A 16,277-nucleotide genomic window follows, 5' to 3' on the forward strand; every position below is an offset into this window, starting at 1 on the left:
TTGCAAAGTGCATCGAAAGTGGATTGAAAGGGAATTATTCTGCAGGTGCGGAAGGAGCCTCACGCGAGCAGATCTCCCTTATGAGGATCTCCACATTATTGGGCATTATTGGTTATTGTAGTCAGACAGGGAAGTCTGAGAGGCACGGGATATCTTCAGGTGGCTGAAATCAACCTTAGAGGTACGGACTCTGCTGTTCCCCTGAACGCACACTCTGAAAAGGTGTGACTTCATTCAACCAAAGTATGAGAACGGAGTTCATAAAGGATTAGCGTAGGAATGAAAAAAGAATCTGCCGGCTTTTAGTACGATGGTACGTGGACTTGTCTACACGGGGCTCCATAAACCTAATAAAATCTATTCATCTTTGCGACGTAGCAAGATTTTGCCTCCCCCTTTTTTTAAAAAAAGAAAGAAAAGAATGGGAGATGTTAATCCAGATGTTGAGCAGATTTAATAATGGACCTTTTTGAAGTATGTATTTAAAAGGGAAAAAAATACCAACAGAAGGCCAATATTTCCACAGTCTGGCAGAGGCGCTGTTCATAGTTCCGATAAGCTAGATTCTGTGTTTTCAGGAAGTAAAGTAGAAAACGTATTGGCGAGGGCTTTCAAGGCCGGAATCACTGGGGTGTTGTGTGGTTTCCGGGCTGTATATTTGTGTTCTAGTAGCATTTTCTCCTGATGTTTCACCTGCAACTGTGGCTGGCATCTTCAGAGGATCTGATGGTAGTAAAGCCAATGGAGTATATATACCTGTGGAATGTCCAGGGTGGGAGAAAGAAGAAGAAGAAGAGTTTGGATTTACATCCTCCCTTTCTCTCCTGCAGGAGACTCAAAGGGGCTTATAATCTCCTTGCCCTTCCCCCCTTACAACAAACACCCTGTGAGGTAGGTGGGGCTGAGAGAGCTCCGAGAAGCTGTGACTCGCCCAAGGTCACCCAGCTGGCGTGTGTGGGAGTGTACAGGCTAATCTGAATTCCCCAGATAAGCCTCCACAGCTCAGGCAGCAGAGCTGGGAATCAAACCCGGTTCCTCCAGATTAGATACACGAGCTCTTAACCTCCAAACCTCCATTTGCCTGTTAACAAGTGTACAGGGTGCAATTAGCAAGCTTGATTTGCATGTGTTGGGTGGGATCCACCCATTTAGCACGTGAGTAACCATGAAGGTAGCATAATCAACTGGTGAGGGCATCTGCATGGTAGTAGCCTGGCCTTTTGATCCCTTTGATTGCCTAAGGTGGTGGGTGGAAAAATCAGCGATAGCAGAACACGTGATCAACCAAGCTGGGCACAGAATGAAAACACAGAAATTCTGGACCACTCCGACAACCACTATGTCGGACTACACAGAGAAGCCATTGAAATCCACACGCACGTGGATAATTTCACCAGAAAGGAAGAAACCATGAACATGAACAAAATTTGGCTACCAGTACTGAAAAACACTAGAATCAAGACAGTGACTACCGAACACCACCCAGATATAGAATGTCTCCAGGCAGTAAGCAGTCAAAGGGATCAAAAGGCCAGGCTACTACCATACAGATGTCCTCACTAATTGATTATGCTACCTTCATGGTTATTCACGTGCTAAATGGGTGGATCCCACCCATGCAAATCAAGCTTGCTAATTGCACCCTTTACACTTGTTAACAGACAAATGGTTCTTTCTCCCACCCTGGACATTCCACAGGTATATATACCTCCATTGGCTTTAATACCACCAGATCCTCTGAAGATGCCAGCCACAGATGCAGGTGAAACGTCAGGAGAAAATGCTACTGGAATACGGCCATACAACCCGGAAACCACACAACACCCCACAGTGGAAAATGTTTTCTGGCTTTGTGTTGATTAGGGGTGCGTATATGTGTTAGTTCTTTTCAGCACTCTTTGCATGCACATACTATCTGTGTGCATATCTCTCCGGCTTCTTTGTCGTCAGACTGTCCTGTCGCGTTCGTCCCGTTTAAGCCCTACCCACACGCAAACACCGCAGACTGTCCACCACACGTAGCCGTCGCTCTCTACCCTGCTAAGAGGTATTTATGCTCGGGCGGGGTGGGGGTGGGGGCGGAACAGCCCCATGAGAAAGGTGGATTTTATTTATTTCTGTTTATTTACTTGATCGACTTATAGACCACCTTTCCCCATTGGATAAGTTCATGGCAGCTCCCAGCATTCAATAGGAGCGTGCTAAAATTGACTGTTACCATAACCACAGTGCCGTAAATCTTAACAATCACAACCAACCAAACAACACGAGGAGGGGGACATTCGCTTTCAAAATATATGATCGACAACAAGAACTGGAAAAGGAGGAGAGGGAAGGGGAGAGAGGAGGGGGAACGGACGCCAGCTGAGCTATTTTGGACTGCATTTTTTGTGTATGGGCAGTGGGATATTTTTGTGGGTTGTGGATAGGGTGGGTGGGAGGTCACAGTTTGAAGGAGGACCCACAAAGTAAGATGCGTGTTTAAGATCACTAAGAATGTACGTGGTCTTGGGAGACGATAGTAGAGAATCCCAGGGGAGCACACAGAAGGCTGCCTCCCCACAGAAAACTCTTTTAAAGTCATGGGGAGATTTCGGACCCACGCTGTTGACGGGCACCGCCGTTCTGGGGGTGTCCGGGGTCCTCCACGAGATGAGCTGGTCTTGTGTCGAAAGGGCTGCGTTCCCGAGCCGGCTTTTCGCACCAGGAGCCGTAATGCTCCGTGACAGGTGCGTGTTCGAGGAGTCAGCACGCTTAGCAGATCTTAGATCAATAATTCTTACAGCAGTTCCTGTGAAATAAAACATTATTGTCTGATGTGAGACATCTGCAAGGCTCTGGATGGTGGTGGTGGTGGTGGGGAACTGTTGGAAAGGTGGGGGGGGGGCTGGACTTGCCAAAATCTTTTCCCGAAGGGCACAGCCTTGGTGAAGTTGGGGGGCGGGGCTCCCATCTGTTGATCTTGAAGGACCATCGCTAGTCGGGACTTTGATGCGTCTCCAAAGCACAGCAGCGTTGGGCTGGCTTGGAGGAAACGAGGTGGCCCCACACAACAGTTTTGTAGCCTCGGGCCAGTTTGGCCAGCCAGGGGAAGCGGCTGAGGAGATGTGTGTGTGTGTGTCCATAGGGTTCGTTTCTCGTCACCACCAGCCCTGACTAGTCACGGTGTCTTCTGGACTTTAAGAGATCTGCCACCAGGCCGACTGTGGCTCACTGACATGTATGTCTGTGTGTAGGGGGGCGTCTTGCTCTTCTAGCTCGCACAAATTGCAAGTTATGCTTTCCCTTACGTAACCGGCATCTGCCTCAGGAAGACACCTACTTTGTGCTGTGGCGTTGTGTAAGTGCGTTCCCATTGGGTTGATCAGTCATAGGAGTACTGGCGAGAGCTGGCTGGCTTAAAATATTTAATCAGTTAACATTTATATATTTATACACACACACACACACACACACACACACACACACCAGTTACAATGCGAAGCTTGTCGCCCGCCAAAGGTCTTTAGAAAGTGTGTTGGGCCAGGGAGGGCTCCTGCCCAGTAGGCCTTCTAATTGGGGGCCAGTGTGGTGTAGCGGTTAAGAGTGGTGGACTCTTATCTGGTGAACTGGGTTTGTTTTCCCCGCTCCTCCACATGAAGCCTGCTGGCTGACCGTGGCCCAGTCACCGTTCTCTCCAAACTCTCTCACAAGGCGTCTGTGGTGGGGAGAGGAAGGGAAAGGAGTTTGTAAGCCACATTGAGACTCCTTACCGGAGAAAAAGAGAGGAGTATAAATCCAAACTCCCTTGGAGCAGCAGTGGTGTAGGAGGTTAAGAGCTCCTAATCTGGAGGAACCGGGTTTGATTCCCAGCTCTGCCGCCTGAGCTGTGGAGGCTTATCTGGGGAATTCAGATTAGCCTGTGCACTCCCACACACGCCAGCTGGGTGACCTTGGGCTAGTCACTGAGATTCTTCTGGAGCTTCTCTCTAGCCCACCTAATTCTCACAGAATTGGTGTTTGTTGTGAGGGGGGAAGGGCAAGGAGATTGTAAGCCCCTTTGAGTCTCCTGCAGGAGAGAGAGGTGGGATATAAATCCAAACTCCTCCTCCTCCTCCTCCTCCTCCTCCTCCTCTTCTTCTTCTTCTTCTTCTTCTTCTTCTTCTTCTTCTTCTTCTTCTTCTTCTTCTTCTTCTTCTTCTTCTTCTTCTTCTTCTTCTTCTAATTGCTCGTTTGAGCTGATTGTCTGTGCAGATTAAAATAACATTTCAATGGCAGCTGCCCCAGTAGAGTCGGTTTTGATCTGTCTCTGCCTCCTCTTTCCCGGCGTGGTTTTAAAATTTCTTCTTCTCACCCCTTTCACCTGGGCTTCCTCTGCATGTGTGGTTGTCTCTGCCTCCCCTGTGGCCACTTTATGGTTGCACCCACCACCCTGGGTCAGAATTCAATAGGGTTCAAAAAGGCTGGGGACTCCTGTGCTAAATGAATCAATATCCAGATTAAAATGTGTTCGCAAAAAAAAATTAACAAAAGAAGGCCCGTTCATCCCTCACAGTAGCTTCAAAGGGAGATTCTAAAGTGAGATTGTTGAACTTGAGTTCATTCACAAGTTCAGGACAACGGACCTCCCCCCGCCTTTCCAAGGTTTATAAGGGACACATCATTTCTCTCTTACTACAGATGCTAATTTTCCACCCCATAAGCATTTTCCCCCTGCTCTAATCTATCCGACTAAATACTGCATTGTACCTCTGCCTCCTGAGTCCCCCCTCTCCACTTTCTGACTGGGATGCAAGGACTTTGGGGTCTCCATTCCTCCTCGTATCTGACAAATGGAACTTTGGCTCTCAGAAGTTCATCCCCCCCCCCCCAATCTGGTTGGTCTCTAAGGTGCTACCAGACTTGAATCTATGGCAGACGAACATGGTTACCCTCTGAAACCACCAACAAAAATGCTTCCAATTGTGTCTTGTTATTGATCTGCAGAATTTCCTCAGTAAGTTTAGCTCCCCCCCCCCCTCCCCAAGACAGAACTAACCGCTCCCAGGTGCCTGATAAATTACACCGACTCCGATGCTTGGCTTCTGACATTCTGGCAGATTCCAGATCCATTTAAAACCCAACTATCAGTCCACCCTAAACTCTGTTCGGCAGCTCAAATCCAATTTTATTGCATACGAATTGCTTTATCAAATGATTTAGCAGCTCAAAATAATCTTGTTGCAAACCGGTCCTTTGCAGGCCCCCGTTGAGCTGCTGTGGCGCCATGGAATGTTCACAAAAATTCAAGATTGTCAGTGAAAAGTAAGAACATAAGAACAAGCCAGCTGGATCAGACCAGAGTCCATCTAGTCCAGCTCTCTGCTACTCACAGTGGCCCACCAGGTGCCTTTGGGAGCTCACATGCAGGAGGTGAAAGCAAGGGCCTTAAGAACATAAGAACTAGCCTGCTGGATCAGACCAGAGTCCATCTAGTCCAGCACTCTGCTACTCGCAGTGGCCCACCAGGTGCCTTTGGGAGCTCACATGCAGGAGGTGAAAGCAATGGCCTTCTGCGGCTGTTGCTCCCGAGCACCTGGACTGTTAAGGCATTTGCAATCTCAGATCAAAGAGGATCAAGATTGGCAGCCATAAATCGACTTCTCCTCCATCAATCTGTCCAAGCCCCTTTTAAAGCTATCCAGGTTAGTGACCATCACCACCTCCTGTGGCAGCATATTCCAAACACCAATCACACGTTGCGTGAAGAAGTGTTTCCTTTTATTAGTCCTAATTCTTCCCCCCAGCATTTTCAATGGATGCCTCCTGATTCTAGTATTGTGAGAAAGAGAGAAAAATTTCTCTCTGTCAACATTTTCTACCCCATGCATAATTTTATAGACTTCAATCATATCCCCCCTCAGACGTCTCCTCTCCAAACTAAAGAGTTCCAAACGCTGCAGCCGCTCCTCATAAGGAAGGTGCTCTGGCAATAGATCACTGATGTCTAGTGTGACTTATATGAGGGGAAAGGAAAGATCGTATGGAGGGATAGCTTGGTGGCAGGAAAGGGAAAGAGAGAACGTGGTCAAGTGGGCCCACAGTTTCATTTGGGCAAAAGGAGTCTCACGCACAGTTCTAGCATGAAGGGCGCCAAGTCAGGCAGTAGCAAATGGGGAAAAGGATCTTGGGACTGTACCTGACCTCCAGTTGAATATGAGCCAGCAACGTGATGTGGCTGCAAAAAAGACAAATGTGATTTTAGGCTGTATTAATACAAGCCAGGTCACAAGAAGCCAGAAATCTGCTGCGTTTGGATGTCCTGTGTCCAGTGTTGGACAATTTAAGAAGGGTTGTACAAATGAGACTGATTTGAAGGAGAATTATGAAGATAGTGGTCTGCGAACCATGTCTGAGAAGGAGAAGTTGAAGAGAAGGTTTGGGGAGGCAGCCCTTGGACTACCTTTCGTGGCATGATCAAATTGACCAAGTACATTTTTTGACTGCGATATACCTACAATGAAGGAATGTGCAACATTGGGAGGGGACGGCGTTTGCAGAGGGGCTTCCTTCTGGAGTGGAGCTGTGGGGGGTCACGTTCCCTGGAGGGCACCGGTATTACCGAGCTCCCTCGCCCAACCTCCCTTTTCTTCCTGGGACTTCTATCCTGCTTCTAATCGCATCAGAAAGGTGACCTCAAAGGTCCGGCCTGGCAGCAGCGGCCTGTTTGCAATCCAATTAACCTCAACGCCTCAGCAGGGACCGGGCGGAGGAAGGGTGTGTGGCGTGAAGGGCTTGGGGTTGGGGGTTCTGCCCTGTTGCAGAGGAGCAGGGGGTGCCTCTGGCTGTGAGGCGTCTCTGCACTTTGGTGGGTGCCTTGTGGCTGCCTTTGTGCTCTTGCAAGTCCCCGGGAGAGCCTGCTTTGGTTTTGCCTCTGTTCTTTTCAGCTGCCAGTTGCACAGCCTGCAAAGACCTTGTTGTTTCTGACAAGTGGGAAGTTCCTTGTATCTTCACAGGCCTTTCCTTGCCCACCCCCCAGGTCTTTCCTCGCTCGGAGTGGCTGCCCCTTAGTTCTCCCCCTTCCCCCAAGCCCCCGAGCCCGCCCTTAAGGGCGCCCCAAAAGCACCGCTGCGGACAGATGCGGGAGACGTGCGCCACCGTGTGGCTGCTCTGAGTGATTGCAGCCCTCGGTTGAACTCCCGGCCGGGGAGCTAGGAGGTCTCTGGCCCCTCCCTTCTCCCAAGCCCCCCACCCCCCGCTGGCACCACGCTGCCACCCACAGGAGGAGGAGGAGGGGCGGCTGCCAGAGTCCTCCCCCAGCCACAGCCAAGCAAAGCCCCCGTGCATCGTGAAACCCTCTGGCGCAAGTCCATGCCCCCCCCCCCGAGAACCCAGGAGCCCTTGTGTCCCCCGTTTTGAAACCAGTTTCACTCCGGTCTTCCCCAGAGACCCCGGCTGCCCCCCCCCCTCAACCCTCCACCCCTTCTGTCAGCTCCTCCCAGAGAATCCCGACTGCCAGACCTTTGCTGCCTCGCCCCCCCCCCGCCTCCTCCAGAGACCCCCCACTCACCCCCCCCGCAGACCCCAGTTCTGGCGCTCCGCCCCCTAGGATCCCCTCCCTGACCCCCTCCCTCTGCCGGAAGCCGGGCGTCTGCCCTCCCTGGCCGATTTCCCCAGAATGGGCGGGGGGGGGGAGCTCTTAGCAGCCGAGGGAAGGAGGGGTCCCTTCTCCCCCCACTCCCGAGCCCGACCCAAAAGGTCTTGAGGGGTTGGGGTTGGACTTGCAGGATCAGCAATGAATGGGGGGGGGGGGTAGCATTGCGGAAGAGAGCAGGGAGCTCAGGCTGCCGGTGGGGGGGGGGGGGAGAGCTGGTCCCTGTCTTTGCAGAGGAAAGAGATTTCCTCCCCTCACCCCGACATCCGCAAGGCCAAATTTCCCTGCTGGGTTTCCCCCCCCCCCCCCCAACACGGCTTCTTTGCTGAGCTGATTCCGGACGCTGGTCCATCGGTCCAGTGTGAAGCTTGGGGGGCGGGGGGAGCAGTCCTCCCTCGCTGGAAATTTCCCATTCCACCTGTTCCCCCCTCCCTCCCTCCTACTCTCCCTCCCTCCCTCCCCCTCTCCCTCCCTCCCTCCCTCTTTTCGTTGCATTCTTGCTGGCCCATCGAGCCCAGAGAAGAGGGAATGGGTTGGCTGCCCGGAGCCCCCTTTTCTCCTGCCTCCTGGGGGATGGGGGCGAGGGGGCCGGCTGCGGGGGAGGGGGAGGGGGAGGAGGAGGAGGGCTAGCCTTCCCCCCGCCCCCCCTCCAGGCAACCACGCTGGACCCCTGCCCTGGCAGCCGCCTGCTCCGTCGAGGGCATCCCTGGTCCAGCAGAGCCCGAGGAGGCGGCGGCGGCGGCGGCGGGAGAGAGGGACCCCCCAGCCCGTGAGCCTCAACCTGAGCGGCGGCGCCGGGGCCCGGGGCGCGCACCTGGGGGGCCAGCCCTCCCGCTCACCTGCGTGGCCCCCGGGGGATCATGTTCGTGTCAGTGTGGTATGCCAAGAAAATGGGACGGCGCTTCATTAGCAACGTGCGCAAAGCCAAGAAGACCAGGAGCCTGCTCACAGTACGGGCCCCTCCCTCGGGTGTTGTGGGGGGAGGGTGGGGGGGAGGCAGCAGGGGGCTTGGGGGCTGGAGAAGGACTCCATGGGGGGTGCAGGGGGGGAATGGTCCTCCATGTGTAGTTTCAAGGGCTGGAAAGTGGTTTAGAGAAAAAGAGGGATTGTTGGGGGGGCGGGCGCGGGAGGACAGCTGGGCGTTTGTTATGGGGGGGGGATGCTTGGGGGACAGGGAGGGGACCCAAGGACCAGAAGACAAGGTGGGGCCGGGAGGGGACTTCAGAGATGAGGAGGGGGGGTTGGTAAGAGCTCGGGTTTGGGGTGTGTCTGTGGGAACTGGGGGGGGGGTGGATGGAGATTGGAGACCATCTGGATTTACTGGGGTAGCTGAGTTGCAAGTGTGTGGGTGGGGGGGGGCAGCCCAGGCTCCTGGGTTATTTGGGGGAGGGGGGAAGGGCGGCCATCCAGGAGAGGGGCCGGCTGTTTGGGGGCTTGTGGGGGTAAACAAGCCGGTTTGGCTGATGGCAGTTCTGGGAGGGGGGAAAACAGGGTGAAGTAGGCCCTTCTGGGGCCCCCGACCCTGCCCCCTGTGCTGGGCCCTGACCCAGAAACCCATATCTGGGATATCTTCCTACCCCATAGTGGGGGGGGGGGCAGCATCCTCAGCCTTTGGGGCAGGAAAGGAGCTGAGTTTGGGGGGCACTGGCAGAGCTGTGGGGAGGGATGTGTGGGGAGGTCTGTATCAAGGGTTGGGTTCTGGGCAGATGCAGGCTGTAAAAACCACCCAGAACCATAATGGGGGGGGGAGTTGATTGAGTTCACTGGGGGGGGGCAGGTCATACCTGGGTCTACTATAGGGGGAGCAGAAGCCCTGGGTCTCCCCAAGGGGCCATGAACGTCAAAGGACTAGCATCTGGGGAGTGGGGCAGGGGTCTCCGTCTCTCCGGGTTCGAGGAATCTGTGCATGGATCCCATGTGGGCTTTTGAGGGGGTGGGGCTGAAAGGGACAGCCTGAGATGATTAAGGGGACTGAATATTTTGGGGGGGGGGGTTTCTGGGAAGTCTGTCGGACAGGCTGTTGGGGGGGTATTTGCCAGGCCTCTTGGTGGGTCTTTACTCAAGCCCCCCTTCTTCCCCCCTTCCCCCCTCCCTCGCCGGGTGTGAATGGAGCGATCTGTGTGTTGGGGGGGGGGGATTAGCCGGGGCCTTTTTTTAAATGCGTCAGCTTTGAAGCCAGGTGGCGTCGGTGTTTATACTGTACATTTCCTTGAGTTATGAATGAAGCGCGAGGGGCCTTCGTGAGTCGTGTTCCTGAGTAGTATTTTTATTTTTAGTGGGGCGGGGGGGGGGTTTCAGGCAGGGAGTGGACCCGTGAAACTGAGCCCGGGTTGTTGTGCTGGGGGGGGGGCTGCCCACTTGGCCCCTCCGCCCCAAAGTGCTCTGTGGGGCTGCAGTGGCTGGGCATCCCTCATCTCCCCCCCTTTCTTAATTTGGGTTGTTAATGAATGGTTGGACAGCCCCCCCCCCCCCCCGCCTAGGCTGCTAGCAGAACCGCAGTGGCCAGGCGGGTGGCGGAATCGGGACTGGTCTGGCCTCTTCCAGATCCTTCCTTGCTTGGCTGAAAGGCCCAGGATTTGCATTGGCAGCTCTCGCCTGCTGGCGAGGGTGTGGCGGCCACCGGTGCGACCGCCACGGCTCGTGTCCCCCCTCGCCCACGTCCACGCCCCCATCCTTCAAGGAGCCCCTCTGCCTGCCAGCCCTTTCCCCCCACCTCCCTACAGCAATTGCAGATTTATTTTTTGTACTTACTTCATTTATAGGCCACCTTTCTATAAAACGGCTAACATTATTCTCCATTTTCTTCCTCACAACAACCTTGTGAGGCGGGTTCGGCTGAGAGAGTGCTGCTGGCCGAAGGGCACGCAGCAGGCTTCCAAGGTAGAGTGGGGGGGGGGGGGCGGAGGATTTGAACCGGTGCCTTCCGGATCCTACTCTGAGGTTCTGCCTGCTACCCCACATGGACTCTCACGAGCTGGGGCGAATTGGTGCCCAGGTCCCCGTGGGTAGCCTAGCTGGGGAACCGCCATGGTGGTTTGTCTGTTTGTTTTGCTAGGTTTGTTGTCTCAGGGAGGTTTGCAAACAAGTATTTGTACAATAAAAACCACTGCGCGCGTCGCATCCCGTTTAATCTTAGCGCCCCCCCCCTCCTTACACACAGACCCGATAAGGGAGGGAGTTAATTAACAGATCTCAATAACCAGGAAACTGGAAAAACAAAGCCATGAAGGGAGTCACAGAAAAGAGAGAGAGAGAAAAGAGGAAGAGGAAGGCCAGCCAAATATAACACCCGCAACCCTATAGACCTGGCTGAACCACTCTGGTTCACAGGCCCTGCAGGACGGAGATGAATCCTACAGAGCCCTGCCCTCACGGGACAGAAACGGGGCCCAAAAGCCCCCGGCTGCCGTCAAGAACAACTGGACACGTTTGGGGTAGGGGTCGGCAGCAGGTAGTTACATACAGGTTGTTACAGCAGCAGTGGCGCAGGAGGTTAAGAGCTCGTGTATCTAATCTGGAGGAACCGGGTTTGATTCCCAGCTCTGCCGCCTGAGCTGTGGAGGCTTATCTGGGGAATTCAGATTAGCCCGGGCACTCCCACACACGCCAGCTGGGTGACCTTGGGCTAGTCACAGCTTCTCGGAGCTCTCTCAGCCCCACCCACCTCACAGGGTGTTTGTTGTGAGGGGGGAAGGGCTAGAAGATTGTCAGCCCCTTTGAGTCTCCTGCAGGAGAGAAAGGGGGGATATAAATCCAAACTCTTCTTCTACTGGGCCCAGTGCTCTCCAGAGGACACACTGGGAGAGGCGGTCTCGCCAGTGTGACGGCCACAGACTCTTTGCAGAGGTCTGCAACCTGCGGCTCTCTGGATGTTCATGGACTACAAATCCCATTAGCCCCTGCCAGCATGGCCAATTGGCCGCAGGTTGCAGACTCCTGTGCGCTTTGCTGTCTCATGCCAGAATCTTGACCCTGGTTCAGCGCCTGGAGTTGATGCCCCTGACGGAGCACTGCCTGGAAACGCGCTCTCCACGGGGTCCCCCTGAGGGCCCACGGCTGCATTCCGGACTAGCTGGCACTTCCAGAACAGTCTCAAAGGGTAGCCCTGTGGAAAGCGATTGGCAGAAGTCTAATCTGGAGGTGCCCTTCGCATGAATCACCGTGGCTAGGCTGGGACAAGACAGGTAGCGCGCCAGTCGCTTAGTCTGGCGTGGATGGAAGGACGCCAGCCTGGCTGCACAGAGAGCCAGTGCGGTGTAGTGGTTAAGAGCAGGGGCACTCCAATCTGAGGAACCGGGTTGGATTCCCCGCTCTGCCAGTTGAGCCGTGGAGGCTTATCTAGTGAACCGGATTAGCTTGTGCACTCCAACACATGCCAGCTGGGTGACCTTGGGCTAGTCACAGTTCTTTGGAGCTCTCTCAGGTCCACCCACCTCACAGGGTGTTTGTTGTGGGGGAAGGGAAAGGAGATTGTAATCCCCTTTGAGAGAAATGGGGGGATATGAATCCAAACTCCTCCTCCTCCTTCTTCTTCTCCTTCTCCTCCTCCTCCTTCTTTCTTCTTCTCCTTCTTCTTCTTCTTCTTCTCCTTTCTTCTCCTTCTCCTTCTTCTCCTTCTCCTCCTCCTTCTTCTCCTCCTTCTCCTTCTTTCTTCTCCTTTCTTCTCCTTCTCCTTCTCCTTCTCCTTCTTTTCCTTCCCCTTCTCCTTCCCCTTCCCCTCCTCCTTCCCCTCCTCCTCCTCCTCCCTCTTCTTCCTCTTCTTCCTCTTCTTCCTCTTCCTCTTCTTCTTCTTCTTCTTCTTCTTCTTCTTCTTCTTCTTCTTCTTCTTCTTCTTCTCCTTCTTCTTCTTCTTCTGCACGTGTGGGCCCCCCCCACTGCCAACGTTAATTTCCGACCTGGGGGATCTGTCAGCTTCTTGCCAAGGGGGTCGGCCCGAATCGGACGAGGCCGAAATTCGCCACCATTCTTTGTACCCCTGTGTGTGGACAGTGAGTCAAGGTCAGGGGTCCCAAAACCGGCCACCCTCCGGACGCAGCTATCCGTATCGACAGGCTGGCCTCAGGCACCCCGACCACAGAGCTGGCCTTGCCATCTCCAGGTGGGGAAATTCCTGGAGGTTTGGGAGGGGAGCATTTGGAGAAGGGGGGGGAGACCCCAGCAGAATACAACGGCAGCGATTCCGCACCCCAGGGCTGTCTTTCTCTCCAGGGAACCGATCTCTGCAGTCAATTGTAATTCCAGATTTCCAGGCCTCGCGGTCAGGTTGGCAACCTTATACCGAGCCGAATGTGCCCGTTTGTTCTGTGTCTGTTCTTCAGTGGCTCCGGGGAGGGCTTCCTTCTCCAGCTACCAGGGGGGGCTTCGTGGTGGGGGTGGGGGTGGGGAATCAGCCAAACGCCTGGATGGGCAGACTTTTTTTAAAAAAGAATTTATTAATGAAATGGAACCGTCATGTCTTTGAAACAGAACACAGCTGCCTCATTAGCAGCTGTAAATAATTCATGCCAGCCCTCCGCGGGAGCCCAGGGGACACACTGCCTTCCCCCCCCCCCAGCCCCCACCCCCGCTGTTCTCATTGGTAGAGGAAAGTGGGTTGCTGGTGGGAAGCCTTTGAAGAATCAGGCCTCTGGGGGGGAGGGGGGAACTTCTCCAGGGCTTTGAAGGCATTTGGGGGTGGGGGGGAGACACACTAGCCTGGCTCCCTGACCTTGGGTTTGGGAGCAGTGATGTAAGGCAGAACCACTCAGTCCCCAAAACACACACACTCTCTCTCTCTCTCTCTCTCTCTCTCTCTCTCTCTCTCTCTCTCTCTCTCTCTCTCTCCTCTCTCTCTCCTCTCTCTCCTCTCTCTCTCTCTCCCTCCCTCCCTCCCTCTCTCTCTCTCTCTGGTTCCAGTGTCAAGCCTCAGACATGCATGATGTACGTGAAAGCAACAAATGTACCCTGAGCACGCACAGAGTGCATTTCTGGCTTTAATGTGCATCGTGCATGGCTGAAGCTTAGGAGGAACCCTTCGAGACTTCTTTCAACTTTTTCCCCTCGGCCCTTAATTTTGGAAATTGAACTTTGAAGTGAAAAATGATGCTTGAGGGTCTACCAGCCAATGATCGGACACGCAGGAGTGGGGCTGCTTTCTACCGAATATTCCCTGGTTCCCAGAGGTGGGATCCAACCAGTTCTCACCACTTCTCTAGAAGTGGTGACTAATTTTTTCTGAGTGCCGAGAAGGGGTCACTAAATCAACCTCCCTGCCCAATAAGGACTGGAGGGGCGCGTGTGCGGCGGCGCCACTGTTTGAATCCCACCACCATCGGAACCTGGTATTAAAATGTTTGGATACCACCACTGCTGGTTCCAGAGGGGGGTTCCTCCCACCTATCCCCCCCCCCATAGTATCAGTCAGAGTCTCAAGAAGACATTTCACCTCACCTAGAAAGGTAGCACCTCAGGGAAAAGCTATGGCTCGTTTGTCCTATATGCACTTGGGGTAATTTTTGTGGGGTAGCCTTCAGTTATGTCATCCACCAGTTGTAATTTGGAGTGGTGTCGCCTAGACCCCCGAGGACCACCGCAGTCATAACGCATGGGAAGACCCCTGTATGTAGTTGTGTACTAGTAATGCGCACAAGTGCATTGTGTGCCTGTTGCTTAGTATGGACCTTTTGTGTTTTCATTTGGGGGCCTTTCCCATTGTAGCATTAGTTCTGTGTTTTTCGTACAGTAGAGCACACACGGACGCATGGTGTGTGGTTCTTGCGATGTGATTTGCACAGTTTTGGAAGGTTTCCCGTGCCATTGTGTGTGCATGTATGTTCCTGTCTTCTCAATGGATGTCAGTTTACAGGTGATGTAATTGTGTGCCTGTCGTGTTAGGACATCAGGAGTGTGGCGCTGACTATGGCAGAGTGTGTTGGCTGGTGCTGCAAATGTAGTTCTTGGTGTGTTGTGATGTCTGGCAATGTAGCAGCTCTGCTTTGCAGTCAGTATTTTTGTTGTGTGGCCTGGTGTGATGGTTGTGTCTGTGGCCTGTAAGAATTTCCTCGTTGGGTAATGGTTGTGTCTGTGGCATGCAAGAATGTTCTTGTGTGATGGTTGTGTCTGCAGCCTGCAAGAATTTCCTTGTTGTGTGATGGTTGTGTCTTTGGCCTGCAAGAATTTCCTTGTGTGATGATTGTGTCTGTGGCCTGTAAGAATTTCCTCGTTGGGTGATGGTTGTGTCTGCGGCCTGCAAATTTCCTCGTTGGGTGATGATTGTGTCTGCGACCTGCAATAATTTCCTCGTTGTGTGATGGTTGTGTCTTTGGCCTGTAAGAATTTCCTTATTGTGTTATGGTTGTGTCTGTGGCCTGCAAGAATTTCTTTGTTGTGTGATGGTTGTGTCTGCGACCTGCAATAATTTCCTCGTTGTGTGATGGTTGTGTCCGTGGCCTACAATAATTTCCTCGTTGGGTGATGGTTCTGTTTGTGGCCTGTAATAATTTCCTTGTTGGGTGATGGTTGTGTCTGTGGCCTGCAAGGATTTCCTCGTTGGGTGATGTTTGTGTCTGTGACCTGCAATAATTTCCTCATTGGGTGATGGTTGTGTCTGTGGCCTGCAATAATTTCCTCGTTGGGTTATGATTGTGTCTGCGACCTGCAAGAATTTCCTTGTTGGGTGATGGTTGTGTCCGTGGCCTGAAAGAATTTCCTCATTGGGTGATGGTTGTGTCCGTGGCCTGCAAGAATTTCCTCGTTGTGTGATGGTTGTGTCTGCGACCTGCAATAATTTCCTCGTTGTGTGATGGTTGTGTCCGTGGCATGCAAGAATTTCCTCGTTGTGTGATGGTTGTGTCCGTGGCCTGCAAGGATTTCCTCATTGGGTGATGTTTGTGTCTGTGACCTGCAATAATTTCCTCGTTGGGTGATGATTGTGTCTGCGGCCTGCAAGAATTTCCTCGTTGTGTGATGGTTTTGTCCGTGGCCTGCAAGGATTTCCTCATTGGGTGATGGTTGTGTCTGTGACCTGCAATAATTTCTTCGTTGGGTTATGATTGTGTCTGCGGCCTGCAAGAATTTCCTCGTTGTGTGATGGTTGTGTCCGTGGCATGCAAGAATTTCCTCGTTGGGTGATGGTTGTGTCTGTGGCCTGCAAGAATTTCCTCGTTGTGTGATGGTTGTGTCTGCGACCTGCAAGAATTTCCTCGTTGTGTGATGGTTGTGTCCGTGGCCTGCAAGAATTTCCTCGTTGTGTGATGGTTGTGTCTGCGACCTGCAAATAATTTCGTTGTGTGATGATTGTGTCTGGGGCCTGCAAGAATTTCCTCGTTGGGTGATGATTGTGTCTGCGACCTGCAATAACTTCCTTGTTGGGTGATGGTTGTGTCCGTGGCCTGCAAGAATTTCCTCGTTGAGTGATATGGGCATCTGTGTTTGGATGCTTGCTGTGTGAACCAGTCAAATGGGGCCTTCCTGCATGGGTAAGTTATGCATGCACGTAGACTCTGGCCATGTGTAGTTGTGAGCTTGCCACATCATGCATTCATTCATTCACACATACACACAACCACAGGCAAGTGTAAACCCTCCCCCGCACCAAGACAGTGTCCTGCTGTCCGAGCCGTCCCTCCGTCCGCCGTCTCCATGGCTGTTTTGCCCCAAGAAAAGCTTAGATTCTGAGGTTTCCATA

At 53.2% G+C, this 16,277-nt stretch overlaps 1 protein-coding gene across 18 annotated transcripts in view; it reads left to right on the forward strand.

Annotated features, from left to right (window-relative positions):
- DLG4 (discs large MAGUK scaffold protein 4) overlaps nucleotides 1–16,277 on the forward strand; it is a 124,855-nt gene that overhangs the window by 81,248 nt on the left and 27,330 nt on the right. The window contains exon 1 of one of the 18 annotated variants that reach the window (XM_048516344.1): nucleotides 7,648–8,562. The exons of 16 other annotated variants lie outside the window; for them this stretch is intronic. In XM_048516344.1, the coding sequence (XP_048372301.1) occupies nucleotides 8,473–8,562 (90 nt within the window). In that variant the 5' untranslated portion in view covers nucleotides 7,648–8,472. Of the gene's footprint in view, nucleotides 1–7,647; nucleotides 8,563–16,277 lie in introns of those variants that run through there. One more of the 18 variants, XM_048516348.1, reaches the window with a different exon arrangement.

Source organism: Sphaerodactylus townsendi, linkage group LG15, assembly GCF_021028975.2.
Source record: "Sphaerodactylus townsendi isolate TG3544 linkage group LG15, MPM_Stown_v2.3, whole genome shotgun sequence".
NCBI lineage: Eukaryota > Metazoa > Chordata > Lepidosauria > Squamata > Sphaerodactylidae > Sphaerodactylus > Sphaerodactylus townsendi.